The 16,031-nt window shown below is 42.8% G+C and overlaps 1 protein-coding gene across 1 annotated transcript in view; it reads left to right on the top strand.

Moving 5' to 3' along the window:
• Positions 1–16,031, top strand: part of PTPRE (protein tyrosine phosphatase receptor type E) — a 301,972-nt gene that overhangs the window by 219,346 nt on the left and 66,595 nt on the right. Inside the window, exons 7-8 of the mRNA XM_089669546.1 lie at positions 10,043–10,119; positions 10,221–10,257. Of these exons, the coding sequence (XP_089525672.1) occupies positions 10,043–10,119; positions 10,221–10,257 (114 nt within the window). The remainder of the gene's footprint in view (positions 1–10,042; positions 10,120–10,220; positions 10,258–16,031) is intronic.

Here is a 16,031-nt window from a genome sequence, read left to right as displayed (position 1 = left end):
TTATGGAACAGAAAGATGGAAATGGATTTCGGGTTTATGACTGCCTGGCATATAGGTCCCAGATTTATAATGTATTCTTCGTCATATACAGATTGGGCACTTATTTGTACTTAAACACAACAAAGAATATTAGAAAATCCCGAAGTGGTAGGCACAGGCAGGAAATGGCAAAATCCTACCAAATCTAGGAATCAAATGAATCCAGATGAATCTGGACTATGGTCGGGGTGTTTTAATCAAATACACTATATTGCCAAATTTATTGGGACACCTACCTTTACACGCACTTGAGCTTTAATGGCATCCCAGTCTTAGTCCATAGGGTTCAATATTGAGTTGGCCCACCCTTTGCAGCTACAACAGCTTCAACTCTTCTGGGAAGGCTGTCCACAAGATTTAGGAGTGTGTCTATGGGAATGTTAAACCATTCTTCCAGAAGGGCATTTGTGAGGTCAGGCACTGATGTAGGACGAGAAGGCCTGGCTCGCAGTCTCCGCTCTAAGTCATCCCAAAGGTGCCCTATTGGGTTGAGGTCAGGACTCTGTGCAGGTCAGTCAAGTTCTTCCACCTCAAACTCGCTCATCCATGTCTTTATGAATCCTACTTTGTGCACTGGTGCACAGTCATGTATGAACAGGAAAGGGCCATCCCCAAACTGTTCCCACAAAGTTGAGAGCAAAATGTCTTGGTATGCTGATGCCTTAAGAGTTTCCTTCACTGGAACTAAGGGGCCAAACCCAACCCCTGAAAGACAACCCCACACCATAATCCCCCCTCCACCAAACTTTACACTTGGCACAATGCAGTCAGGCAAGTACCGTTCTCCTGGCAACCGCCAAACCTAGGCACGTTCATTGGATTGCTAGATAGAAGCATGATTCGTCACTTCAGAGAACACATCTCCACTGCTCTGGAGTCCAGTGGCAGCGTGCTTTACACCACTGCATCCAACGCTTTGCATTGCGCTTGGATGCAGCTGCTCAGCCATGGAAACCCATTCCACGAAGCTCTCTACACACTGTTGTTGTGCTAATCTGAAGGCCACATGAAGTTTGGAGGTCTTTAGGTATTGACTCTGCAAACGGGTGGTGACTGACCCTGCTCTGTCATTTTATGTGGCCTACCACTTCCTGGCTGAGTTACTGTTGTTCCCAGTTGCTTCCACTTTGTTATAACACCACTAACAGTTGACCGTGGAATATTTAGTAGCAAGAAAATGTCACGGATGGACTTATTGCACAGGTGGCAACCTATCACGGTACCACACTTGAATTCACTGAGCTCCTGAGAATGACCCATTCTTTCACAAATGTTTGTAGAAGCAGTCTGCATGCCTAGGTGCTTGATTTTATACACCTGTGGCCATGGAGTTGATTGGAACATCTATATCCAATGATTTGGAGGGGTGTCCCAGTACTTTTGTACACAGTATAGTGTATTATGCAATTACTTGACTGGCCTGTCCCTTTAAAGACCCTACTTTTTTGCCTCATCAGACCTACTCATCTGTAGAATTCTATGGAGTGTACCAACTAGGTATACCCTAACAAGGGTTAATACATGATCTAGCTGATTGCTGCTGGTTGATAGGAATGTGGTTTGTGTAGGTGTTACTTCTAAATAGGAAGAGATAATTATCATGGAGGGAGTCATTGGTATGCTATAAAAGATTTTCATTTAATGCTCTTGTAATTATAAAATATGTCGAAGCATTGCACACTTCTCCGCTCATTAGTAAAGCTGGCAAGGTGACGGGGAAGTTCTAGAGGTTTCCAGCTTGTCTCTGTACACCAGGATCCGTCCACTATAGAAAATGACTCCTAATGCTTCTATTTCCTTAGGAGGTCATTGCTTTTGCTTTTCTTGTGCAAATAATAATTAATTAATCAGAAAACACCATTAACACTGTTGCATATACGTAATTGCAGCTCAGCTTGCCAAAATAGTAATTAGAAAAAAAAAATCATCAACTCTTTCTACAAAAAACAAAAAGCTTGAGCTTTTCAGCTTCTTTCTGGCTTTGATAGATTGTAAAAATTGGCTGCTGCTGTTTTCTAAAATATGGCATCCCTGCACGCCTATAATGGTACACTGAGCTCTGTCATGTAATGACAGCATGGGTCCATTCATACATGTGGACATACAGGTGAAACTCGAAAAATTTGAATATCGTACAAAAGTTCATTTATTTCAGTAATGCAACTTAAAAGGTGAAACTAATATATGAGATAGACTCATTACATGCAAAGCAAGATAGTTCAAGCCGTGATTTGTCATAATTGTGAGGTGTAAATGGACCCTTGTAGTGTCCCTTTTAAAAACACTAACCTTCAGTGCATAGGGGTGAACCAGTCGCACTATGAAGAACAGGATTTCTACTTTATATTGATACAGTAAAATCCATATGTTTAATACCACAGAAAAACAGACAAGTGTGAATAAACAGGGAAGAGACACATACATTTGTCAGGGTGTTATTAGTTGGGCAACAGCAAATTTGCTACAGAACAGGAAAAAGAACTGATGCATAATTGTATTAAAGACTCTTGCATACTGTACTGATGTATGAGCTTCAGACACTCCTGGCAGAAAAAAAAAGTAGATGGGCTGTATATCACACTTGCAAGTATGCATACATAAGCATAAAATTCTTCTAGTTTTATTTAGTTTGGCATGTGCATGTATACAGGTGAAACTCAAAAAATTAGAATATGGTGCAAAAGTTCATTTATTTCAGTAATGCAACTTAAAAGGTGAAACTTATATATGAGATAGACTCATTACATGCAAAGCAAGATAGTTCAAGCCGTGATTTGTCATAATTGTGATGATTATGGCTTACAACTCATGAAAACCCCAAATCCACAATCTCAGAAAATTAGAATATTGTGAAAATGTGCAATATTCTAGGCTCAAAGTGTCCCACTCTAATCAGCCAATTAAGCCATAACACCTGCAAAGGGTTCCTGAGCCTTTAAATGGTCTCTCAGGCTGGTTCAGTAGGAATCACAATAATGGGAAAGACTGCTGACCTGACAGTTGTGCAGAAAACCATCATTGACACCCTCCATAAAGGAGGGAAAGCCTCAAAAGATAATTGCAAAAGAAATTGGATGTTTCCAAAGTGCTGTATCAAAGCACATTAATAGAAAGTTATGTGGAAGGGAAAAGTGTGGAAGAAAAAGGTGCACAAGCAGCAGGGAAGACCGCAGCCTGGAGGCTTCAAATGTCGTATTCCTCTTGTCAAGCTGCTCCTGAACAACAAACAACGTCAGAAGCATCTTACCTGGGCTAAAGAAAAACAGACCTGGTCTGTTGCTCAGTGGTCCAAAGTCCTCTTTTCTGATGAGAGCAACTTTTGCATCTCATTTGGAAACCAAGGACCCAGAGTATGGAGGAAGAATGGAGAGGCACACACTGCAAGATGCTTGAAGTCCAGTGTGAAGTTTCCACAGTCTGTGCTGATTTGGGGAGCCATGTCATCTGCTGATGTTGGTCCACTGTGCTTCATTAAGTCCAGGGTCAATGCAGCCGTCTACCAGGAGATTTTGGAGCACTTCATGCTTCCTTCCGCATATGAGCTTTATGGGGATGCTGACTTCATTTTCTAGCAGGACTTGGCACCTGCCCACACTGCCAAAAGCACCAAAACCTAGTTCATTGGGATTACTGTGCTTGATTGGCCAGCAAACTCGCCTGACCTGAACCCCATAGAGAATCTATGGGCATTGCCAAGAGAAAGATGAGAGACATCAGACTGAACAATGCAGAAGAGTTGAAGGCCGCTATTGAAGCATCCTGGTCTTCCTTAACACCTCAGCAGTGCCACAGGCTGATAGCTTCCATGCCATGCCGCATTGAGGCAGTAATTGCTGCAAAAGGGGCCCAAACCAAGTACTGAGTACATATGCATGCTTATACTTTTCAGAGGTCCGATATTGTTCTATGTACAATCCTTGTTTTATTGATTGATTGATTGTAATATTCTAATTTTCTGAGATTGTGGATTTGGGGTTTTCATGAGCTGTAAGCCATAATCATCACAATTATGACAAATCACGGCTTGAACTATCTTGCTTTGCAAGTAATGAGTCTATCTCATATATTAGTTTCACCTTTTAAGTTGCATTACTGAAATAAATGAACTTTTGCACGATATTCTAATTTTTCGAGTTTCACCTGTACACAGAAATACTGTGACATAAAGCTTTACTTTACAGTATCAGTCAGGCTTCCCCAGCCTTGTTGTAGAACTGCACAACCTTCCATGTTCTGGTGGAATTGTTTTGAGGTTCCTCCATTCCTCCTCCCCTGGTTTGAGTTCTAGAGCGCAAGAGGTGTTGTCTCTGTATCTGCATCCACACAGAAATACTGACCAGCAGCTCAGACTTCTGTATTTTTTTTATCGATCTATATGCAGTGCATGTGTGTGTACAAGCACATTGAAAACAATAGGCTGCATTTAGATAAAAAACAAACACCTGTGTGTCTGAAAACTGCTTTTGACATTTCTGCAGCTCCTTTATTGCAGTGTATAAAATTATCCTTTGACTGGAGTTCTATAAAGAAGAACTTTCATTATGTTTTGTTTTTGCTGTTCTGTCCCCTATGTAGCAAAGAACATGTAGTACTTTGTCCCGTTTTGCTAGGTGCTTCCAAACCTTAGCTATGAGGTCCAATCTGCATCCTCCCTCCACCTGTTCTGGCCGTTCCGACAACAGATAGGAAGGAGATGGACGCTTCATGGCAGTTTGTCTCATTTCTGAGCACTTTCCTCAGATAAGCATTGACAAGAGGAATGCAGAGGGAGAGGTTGTGTCAGCCTTTGCTTTCCTCTTGCCGTTGCTTGTTTGGGGAAAGTGCTCAGAGCTGAGATGACCTGCTGCACAGTAAACCCCCCCCCCAATATAATGATAGATCTTCTTAAAGTGGACATGAACTCAAATATTAACTTTGGGTCCACTATTCCAAGCTGTTGTCCCATTACAAAAACCAGTAGAGGGATATACTGTATGAATCACTTTAACCAATATCTATTGAAAAGTATCCCCGTAACATAACAAAAATACAATATTACAAAAGTGTGGATTTCTGGGATATACCGAACTAATCCTCAAAATGTCCCCTCTCCCTTCCTAACACTTATTCCGACTAACCTGTATAAGAAAGATTTGCATATTTACTGATTTTCAGGCCACACCGATCTGGTCACGTGATCTACCCTGTGTCAAACAGCATCAGCTGCAGGGAAAGGAGAGAGTCCCTGGGAGTGGTGACATCACCCATTAGGTTACTATGGCCCATCTGTTGTCAGCACTTCTTCCTCTCCCCTGCAGCGGCTCCTAGCTGACACAGAGGAGCAGATTATTTTTATACAGAATGTATATAGTGCCAATTGTTTGCACAACGCTTTTCAATAAAATAGGGAGACCGTATGACTACAATACAGTTTAATACAGTAGGCATAGGAGGCCCCTAGCCAAGGAGCTTACAATTTAAAGGGAGGGGGAGGTGGGGGAAGTGGATCACATGACCAGACCAGCCTCAAAATAGTTAAAGTGGCTGTGAAGGCTCAAGGTTTTAACCTTCATGTATTCTATGCATGAAGGTAAAAAACCTTCTGGGTGCAGCTCCCCAGCCACCCTAATACTTACCTGAGCTTCATCGTGATCCAGCGATGTGCACAAGAACCTTGGCTCCTTGGGGACTCTCCCTCCTCATTGGCTATGACAGCAGTGGGAGCCATTGTCTCCCACTGCTGTCAGTCACTGCCTGAGAGCCAATGAGGAGAAAGAGGGGGTGGGCCAAGCCACGGCAATGGACACAATGGACACAAAGCAGTGGCTCGGGAGCGAGCCTGCTTGGGTGCCCCCATAGCAAGCTGCTTGCTCTGGGGGCACTCGGCAGGAGGAAAGGGCCAGGAGTGCAGGCAAGGACCCAAGAAGAGGAGGATCCGGGTCTGCTCTGTGCAAAACCACTGCACTGCTGGTAAGTATAACATGTTTGTTATTTATTTTTTTAATTGCCTTTAATATCACTTTAAGTATATATATATATATATATATATATATATATATATATATCTTTCTTACACAAATTTGTCAGAATAAGTGTTAGGAGGGGGATTAGTTGCATATAGCCTGAAATTCTACTTTGAATTTAGGGCCCCACCAGGGGCGGACTGACAACTCATGGGGTCCCCGGGCAATAGGGGATTATGGGCCCCCTGTGTCCTTGCCCAAACTCAAAAAACCCTATGAAAAAGGTACCAGGGGCATCTCATGGGGCCCCTACTGACCCCGGGCCCTCGGGCAGTGCCCAAGTTTCCAAATGGTCAGTCCGCCCCTGGGCCCCACACATATGTGCCTTGTGTTAGCCTCCTGTTAGGGCAGCCCATAAATGCTAATGCACCACAATGCACATGTACTATTTTACACAACACAGAGATACTTTCAATGTGCGTTGGAGGGCATTTGTAAGGCTACTTTCACACTGAGGAGTTTTTTAAGTGTTTTTGCGTTAAAAAAGTGCATGAAAAACTCAAGAAAAATGCTTCCCTATGTATGTGAATGTATATCTATGTATGTTTTCACACTGTGGCATTGCACTTGCGGTGCGGTGTAAAAACTACTGCTTGCAGCATCTTTGGGGAGTTAAAGAAAACACCCCAAAAATACCTCTTTCCATTAAAATCAATGGAAAATGCCTGAAAAGAGCCTCAAAAATGTCTCTGAGAAGCGTTTTTGGTGCAGTTTTTAAGTCACTTGTCCTTTCAAAACATTCAAAGCGCGGTAAAAACGCCTATGCGTTTTTGCTGTGTTTTTGCAGCGGAGCAGTGTGAAAGTAGCCTAAGGTGCATTGAGGTGCCATACAGAATTATAGCAAAGATGTGCTTTATGGGGCCAACGAAAGACAACCCAACTTCATCCCAAGACAATGTACCTGCCTAAAGCACTGACAAATACAGGAAAACGCAGACACATAGGTGTAAAGCCAGCCTCCACACCTTTGAGGCGCGTTACAGTAAGGCCCCTTTCACACAGGTGTTCCGTATGTCCGTTTTTCATCTATCCGTTTACGGATGAAAAACAAACACCCATGTATTTCTATGGACTAGTGGATGTAAACAGAAGAACATCTGTTTACATCCGTTAACATCCGTTTTTTTTAACTGAAGAAAACCCTTTTCTTCCTTTAGCCCTGGTTCACACTGATGCTGTGCGGAATTCTCAGTGTTTTCAGTGCAAATTCCGCACCACATCAGAATTGTACCCCATTCATGCGAAGCGCTGCAGGTGTGTATGTTAAAAGTGAAAAAAAAAAGTGTGAAAGTGGTCCGCAAAATGCAGTGCGATGTGAAGAATCGGATCACATAGATGTGAATTCGATTCTAGTGCGGACCCAAAAAAGGGTCCTGCACGTTTTTGGTGCAGATGTGGTGCGATTAGAGCCATACAGAATATATGGCTCCGATCACACAGCACACAAATCACATGTGATTTGCACAGGAATGCAGTGCGGTTCCTTTGCGAATCACATGCGATATACGGAGCCACACGTATGTGAACCCAGGCTTAAACCAGAATGGACAAAAAAACCCGGATGTAAATGGACTAAAACGGGTGTAAACTGACGAAAATGGATGGAAAACGAATGTAAACAGATGAAAATGGATGAAAAACTGATGTAAATGGGCGACAATTGATGTAAATGGGCAAAATCAGATGTAAATGGATCCTTTTTGGGCTCTTTCACATGGATGTTTTGATCGGGTCCGCCTGCTCGTTTTTCAGGTGGACCTGATCGGAATCTCCATTCTCCTCTATGGAGCGGAGGGTGTAAACGGACACGTATCCGATCCGCCAAAAATGACGATCCAATTCCCCTTCTGTCCGTCGGATGAATATGGACAGGCGGTCCGTTTTCATCCGACCGCCCATTGAGGAGAGCGAGTAGCTCTGTGTCTGTTCTGCGGCAGCGGAGCAGACACAGAGCTATCATTCACTTGCTCAGTGGGAATCAACGGAGAAAAGGGCCTTTACTTGGAAAAAATGGGACTGAACTGATGAAAAAACTGACCGCCTGTGTGAAAGGGGCCTAAAGCACATCACTGCAGTTCTGATCGTGTAGCAGTCGTAGAGCATTTACCTCACATCCTGTTCGTTTGGCAGTGGTTACCATGACAGGACGTGATCCTAGGTCAGATTATAGTGAAAAGTGAGCTGGTTTCACACCTTTGCTGTGCAGTAATGCATGTATTTTTGTACTCATGACCACACCACAAAAGTGTGAAATTGAAGCCTGGGTGCAAACCTTTTAATGTACATGTATTCCTCAATAGCTATCAATCTGCTTTTTGCGCACTAAATGCCTTTACAAACTCAGATGCATTGTAAGTATAGCAGTGACATCATCACTGTGCTGCAGTGTGCAGAGAGCAGAGTTGTGGGAGGGGCCCAGTAAGCCCCACCCACTACAGGCTGTGTACTGAAAACTACAGGTAGGGGTGGGGACAAGACCAATCACCTTGTACAAGGAGAGAGAGCAGCAGTGGCTGGTCTTTAATACAGGAAGCTCCTACAGAGAAAAAGTTTCACACCGAATTACTGCACAGATCTGGAAGAAATACACAAAGCACACCAAGATTCAAGGAAGAATACACACGACTTTTGTATTTAGACAATATTTGTTTTGTACAAAGTTCAGAAGTACAGGCACAATATGAGTTAAAGCTGAGCTCTAGTTAAGATTAAAAAAAACAAATAAAAGTCAGCAGCTATAAAAACTGTAGCTGCTGACTTTTAAAAAACAGACACTTACCTGTCCCTTGATCCTGCGGTGTCCTTACTGCAGTTGGGTTCACTGGCCGTTCTCTGTCCCTGGCGCAAGTATCTTCAGTGTGGGCACCCGGCTGTGACAGCTTGTGGCTTTACAGCCGGGTGCCCACTGCTCATGCGCATTTGTAAATGCTCCCGTAGTCTTCTTGGACCTGTCACGTGTCCCAGAAGATTAAAGAGGGAGGGATGACTATCGTTTCCGATAGCCTAGGCGATCGCAGTGGAAATGGGAGCAGGTACCTGTCAAATTCGGGTCCCCCCACTACCCAAAGGTGCCAATCCTTAACAGGGAGCAGGGAACAAGGCCTTAAGGCAGAACTTCCCCTTTTGGGTGGAGCTCCAATTTAAGTCCAATTAGATGCATGTCATCTCCAGGACCTAAAGTGGAGCTTCCCCCAAAATGGGAAGATCTCAGTACTTTCAAGGGCAAAGTCACTGGAACTGTTATGCCCACCCCTCCCCTTCCCTCCTGCCCATTCACAGAAGCCTTTGTATTACGTGAACGCTTTTTCAAAATACAAAGGCTTCTGTGAATGGACAGAAGGAGGGGAGGAGCGGGCATAACAGTTCCAGCGACTTGAAGGAACTGAGACGGACAGTGAAAAGCAGTAGAGCCCTGAAAGTTATCTTCCTGGAGCACAATAAACCTGTCAGATGTGAACAATAGAGATAAGTCTACAAGGGGACAGGCACCTTGTTAGACTTACCTCATGGTATGCCTGCAACTATTACAAAGCAGCTGAATTCCTGGAATTCAGCTTTAAGCAGATGGGTTGTCATGGGTTGACATACGTTGCCTCTATAGCTTGTGTTAATGGATCAGAAAATGAACCTATGGTGAGCACACCTCAATGTCCTACGCCATTTATATCAGTAACTAACCAGTAAATGCACGTTGACCCATGTTTACCCTATAGGTTTCAGTAGACCTAAAGGGGTTTATTTACTAAAGCTGGAGAGTCCAAAATCAGACTCCCTTCTGCATAGAAACCAATCAGCTTCTAACCTCAGCTTGTTCAATGAAGCTTTGGCAATGAAACCTGGAAGCTGATTGGTTTCTATGCAGAAGTGAGTCTGATTTTGCACTCTCCAGCTTTAGTAAATAAACCCCATAATGTCTCCCATTGCATTTTCTGACTGTTGGAAAGTATCAAAGAAATCCCCTGGAAACGCTTTAACTACCTCTCTCTGCTCTTTGTTCTCAGATGACCACTCCAGAGTCGTGTTGACGCCGATTGAAGGATGCGCATGTTCAGACTACATTAACACTTCATACATTGATGTAAGAGCCGAGTCCTCCATCTGTTCCCTGCATGTTCTCTTCTCACTTCTCTGCACAGATGATGCATATTACATCTTCTCTTCTTTGTTTTGTCATTTCAGGGCTATAAAGAGAAAAACAAATTCATAGCGGCTCAAGGTAAGTAAGTGCTGCGAGCTTGCGAGAAGGTGTTCTCTGTGCAGTCCCAGGATGGGTGCTCAGTGAAAACCTTGTCTAGGCAATCTAAGAGTTCATATTTTACACGTATGGCATTAGGGGTCCAATGTAAAATGAAGTGCTATGACCTTACCCCGGCCATACTGCTGCCAAAAAAAAAAGCAGAGTGAAGCACAGCAATATGCTTCACGAATGTGCTTTGAGGAATAGAGCGCTATTAAAATGTCATTGACCTACTATAGCAACGTGGCCATATTAGATCAATGATGGCACAGTCATGTGTGCTCTTAGTATACGCACAGCTGCAGGGTGGGGAATCTCCCACCTGCAGCTCATTGGCCCAAAAATGGGAGTAACTTGTGGGTTCGGACCAATCGCAAGCTCACCCTTAATTGTAACATTCACATGACTTCCATATTTTTACTTCTATACTGTTCCATTACTATTGTATGTGATCAACAGATTTACAAAATTCTCCCTCAAGCAGAAGTATATATTATTAATATTATACAGAATTTATATACAGTTGTGGCCAAAATTATTCAACCCCCAATGCTGTAAAGGGGTTTAGGGACTATAGTGTACATTTGGAATTGTATTCAGAATCAAATCCTACAAGGACGTTGTAACTACCCAAATGCAACTAAAATGACATCAATTGTTTATGTAATACAGTAGTAAATGGTTCTTATGTGGTTTCTTCATTGCCACAATTATTCAACCCCTTAAAGACTACCACTCTGAAGAACAGAGGTTCATACAGGTGCTTTCCATCAGGTATTGAAAACACCTGTGGATGTCACCGAGCAGCAATCAAGCATAATAAGCACCAATTAGGCAGCTTTAAAATGACTGTGATACTCAGCTCCTTCTAGACATTTACTGGTGTGGTTACAAACATGGTGAAGGCAAGAGAATGGTCCAGGAAGACAAGAGAAGAGGTGATTTCTCTTCACAGGAAGGGCAATGGCTATAAGAAGATTGCAAAGATGTTAAACATACCAAGAGACACCTTAGGAAGCATCATTCGCAAATTCAAGGCAAAGGGCACTGTTGAAACGCTACCTGGTCGTGGCAGAAAGAAGATGCTGACTTCGACTGCTGTGCGCTACCTGAAGCGTAGAGTGGAGAGAAGTCCCCGTGTGACTGCTGAGGAACTGAGAAAAGATTTGTCAGATGTGGGTACAGAAGTTTCAGCCCAGACAATAAGACGCACACTGCGTAATGAAGGCCTCCGTGCCAGAACTCCCAGGCGTACCCCCTTGCTGTCTCCAAAGAATAAGAAGAGTCGACTGCAGTATGCCAAAAGCCATGTGGACAAACCACAAAAGTTGTGGGATAGTGTTCTGTGGACTGATGAAACAAAATTAGAACTGTTTGGGCCCATGGATCAACGCTATGTTTGGAGGAGGAAGAACAAGGCCTATGATGAAAAGAACACCTTGCCTACTGTGAAGCATGGTGGAGGGTCAATCATGCTTTGGGGCTGTTTTGCTTCTGCAGGTACAGGGAAGCTTCAGCGTGTGCAAGGTACCATGAATTCTCTTCAGTACCAGGAGATATTGGATGGAAACGTGATGCAGTCCGTCACACACCTGAGGCTTGGGAGACGTTGGACCTTTCAACAGGACAATGATCCCAAGCATACCTCCAAGTCCACTAGAGCATGGTTGCAGAGGAAAGGCTGGAACATTTTGGAGTGGCCATCGCAGTCACCAGACTTAAATCCGATTGAGAACCTCTGGTGGGACTTAAAGAAAGCAGTTGCAGTGCGCAAGCCTAAGAATGTGACTGAACTGGAGGCCTTTGCCCATGAAGAATGGGCGAAGATACCCGTAGATCGCTGCAAGACACTTGTGTCAAGCTATGCTTCACGTTTAAAAGCTGTTATAACTGTAAAAGGATGCTGTACTAAGTACTAAGATTGAATGTCACTTGGGGGTTGAATAAAACTGATAATGCTGTGAGCACAGAAAAGACATTTGTGGTTATTTCATTATAACTGTTATGTTATATTTGTCTGACCTACAAGTGCCTCTTTAATGTAAATGTAAGCAAGATGACTGAATGATCAAAAGCAATGTCAAACTGGCCAAAACACTCAATTTCAGTGGGGGTTGAATAATTTTGGCCACAACTGTACGCGCAACGAAAGACCTGGCAACCTACCCTGTAAAATAATTGCTAAGAGAATTCATGGAAAAAGTCGCTTACAAGTGACGGTCCATGCAATCGCCAAGGCTCGGATACGACTGAATGGATAGATATAGATATAGCGCCAACAGTTTTCTCAGCACTTTACAATATAAAGGGAGACAATACAGCAACAATACAGTTCAATAGAAGAGGGTTAGGAGGGCCCTGCTCGTTGGAGCTTACAATCTAAGAGCGAGGGGCTGGTGGTACAAAAGGTAATAATTGCGGGGGACGAACTGATAGGTGAAATAGAAGATTCAGTTGTATTATTATTATACAGGATTTATATAGCGCCTACAGTTTGCTCAGCACTTTACAAATATGTCAGGAAATGTGTTGAGCAGAGCCACAGGTTCACTTTAAATCCAAACTGCAGTTTGCTCAGCGCTTTACAATATAAAGGAAGACAATACAGCAACAATACAGTTCAATACAAGAGGGCTAGTAGGGAAGGGCTGGTGGTACAAAAGGTAATAATTGCAGGGGATGAACTGATAGGAGAAATAGAAGATTCAGTTGTATTATCATTATACAGGATTTATATAGCGCCAACAGTTTGCTCAGCACTTTACAATATAACGGGAGACAATACAGCAACAATACAGTTCAATAGAAGAGGGTTAGGAGGGCCCTGCTCCTTGGAGCTTACAATCTAAGATGGAGGGGCTGGTGATACAAAAGGTAATAACTGCGGGGGATGAACTGATAGGAGAAATAGAAGATTTGGCTGTATTATTAGTATACAAGATTTATATAGCGCCAACAGTTTGCTCAGTGCTTTACAATATAAAGGGAGACAATACAGCAACAATACAGTTCAATACAAGAGGGCTAGTAGGGAAGGGCTGGTGGTACAAAAGGTAATAATTGCAGGGGATGAACTGATAGAAGAACTAGAAGATTCTGTTGTATTATTATTATACAGGATTTATATAGCACCAACAGTTTGCTCAGCGCTTTACAATATAAAGGGAGACAATACAGCAACAATACAGTTCAATACAAGAGGGTTAGGAGGTCCCTGCTCCTTGGAGCTTACAATCTAAAAGCGAGGGGCTGGTGGTACAAAAGGTAATAACTGTGGGGGATGAACTGATAGGAGAAATAGAAGATTTGGTTGTATATTATTATACAGGATTTATATAGCACTAACAGTTTGCTCAGCACTTTACAAATATGTCAGGAAATGTGTTGAGCAGAGCCACAGGTTCACTTTAAATCCAAACTGAAATTTCACTTTAAATCATTCAACATACATTCCAGGTACATCAAAACAAAAGCTGTTCAAAGCATTACAGTTAGAAAGCAGCTACAGTAGAAAAGCCTGTCTGCTGCCAGAATGCTGCAGAGAAGGACCCTTGCTTTCTGTGTGGAAGCAGTGGTCTCTCTGCAGAGGTCTGATACACCTCATGGTGAGCTAGAGCTCCCAACTCATCAACAGGGAGCATGAGATTTGCTGGTTGCAATCTGAGTCTGCTGGGGGGAGTAATTTCTCTGTAGACAGGCCACTAATTCTACGTAGAGAAGAAAGATCCTACTCTGCAGCATGCTGGCAGTGGACAGATGTTTCTACTCACGTTGTGGCTGCTTTCTAAAGAAATAAACTGGTGTGTGTGGTGTTGGAAAGAGCTACACATAAGGCTGTAGTTCTAACCAGTGAGCATGAATTGGGGACTCCGGCAAGACTCCGTAGACCCCAGTAGATACAGAGGCACCCACATACCTGAAGACAGCAGAGCAAGAAGAACGAAGAAATGTTTAAAAACAACAAGAGTGTGCAAATCCTACTATAGGCATCTCATATATAAATAGCTTTAAAGCAGTATTAAACACAAAAGCAAACATTTATTAGATTGCACTTTACCAATTCTTAGATGTGATGGCTGCATTTGTTTTCTTTTTTAGGCTTTCTTTCTTTTCTTTTCATCTGGTGATCCAGCCAGTAAGGCTGTTTTAATTTTCAAAAGAACAAGCTCTCTTGCAGAAATATCAGATTACAGAGATGAGACAAACCATTTACCACTGGCAGGACTGCTTACAGTGATCAGCTTTTATTTATTTATGTAAAACCTTTATCCCAAAAGGAAAAAAATGGTTTGCTGTAACTGATTATAAAGTGTGAGCTGCAGTTTGGCTTTAATTTGTTAGTGTGTCTAATCTGTTAGTACATCCAAAGCAAGCCATATATGATTCAGTTTTCTTTCCTGTAACCATGGGTTGCAGGAAAGGATATTGTTTAATTCCTCCATCTACACAGTCATTGTTAATTGGGGAATCCCTCCTGCAGCACTATTGTGTTCTGCCAGTGGGGAACCTTCCCTGCTGCCAGAACACAACAATTACTGCTGGTGGCTCTTACCGCCGGCAGAAATGGCATGCAAAAAAAATCCGAAAGGCTGGTTGTACTGAAGTCAAACGACGGATCAACTTTAGTACAACCAACCTGCCCATAGATGGATCAAATCTTTGTTGATATCTGTTGAACTGGCCAAGATGTGATCAATCTATGGCTGGTTTAACACTCCCCACCCCCCAGACTGACATTGCTGCATTCCAAAGGTGCCCCCTGTGCTCCTTAATCCAGAGTGGAGATACTCTAATACAGAAGGTGTGTTACTGGCCTGATCACCAGGTGAAAACAGAGGGAAAAAGCCTACAAAAAAGAAAACAAATGCAGCCACATCATCAAATAACTGGTAAGCTGCATTATGTTACATTTTTGATTTTGGATGTAATAGCACTTTAATGTCACTTTAAGTGGAAACATTGACAAACAAAACAGTATATTGGTGTAGATATAACAAAAACGGACTACTAAACATATAGATGTCTCACTATATCTTGATAGAGAAGTTACAACACCAAATGTCTCATGTAGGAGTCTATTTCTGCCAGAGCTAGGAAACAGGCCGAGAAGATAATGATCCAAAGATAGCGCCACTGATGAGGATTGCCTCGGCGCTGTAAAGCCATTCGTACTGTATTACTGGAAACATTCATGTGATGTGATTGTACTGAAACAGGAAGAGACGGCCAATATATTGTTTTTTTTTTCCCGCCCTATAGACTTCCTAAGAAGTGAAATGTGTGACATTCCAGCCTCATTCACAAGTTTCTGTTCATTAAGAGGCCTGGGAGTCAAGTTAGATCTGTAGAAAGTAGAAGGCTTTATTTTTAGTTTTAGGTGGAGCTCAGGAAATATAAAAATTCCGCCGTTCAGCCCACTATGACTTTGGTACAGCAATCATTTATCATATGGAGAGCAGCGACCCCCAGCTAGCACTCTTTTTGAAGCTTGTTTTTTGTAACGTTTAAAGTAGAACTTTACCCATAACAATTTGCTACCAAAATTAGTGTGTGCTGTAAATTGCCTCCAGAATTGTCCCTGTTTCTTCTTGCCAGAGGCTGCTATTTTGCTGAAGTCCAGACCCCCTGAGCAGCAGTAAATATTTAGGCTGTCAGCAAATTGGCCTCTACAAATTCAACACAGTGCCTAAAAATAAAGAGCAGAGTGAGACAGTGTATTACTGGATTTTAACCACCTTCCGCCCGCCCTATAG

Source organism: Staurois parvus, unplaced genomic scaffold (assembly GCF_062004578.1).
Source record: "Staurois parvus isolate SC_StPar_1 unplaced genomic scaffold, SC_StPar_1.0 ptg000009l, whole genome shotgun sequence".
Classification (NCBI taxonomy): domain Eukaryota; kingdom Metazoa; phylum Chordata; class Amphibia; order Anura; family Ranidae; genus Staurois; species Staurois parvus.
Note: the sequence above shows the minus strand (reverse complement) of the source record. Positions and strands in the feature narration are given on the sequence as shown.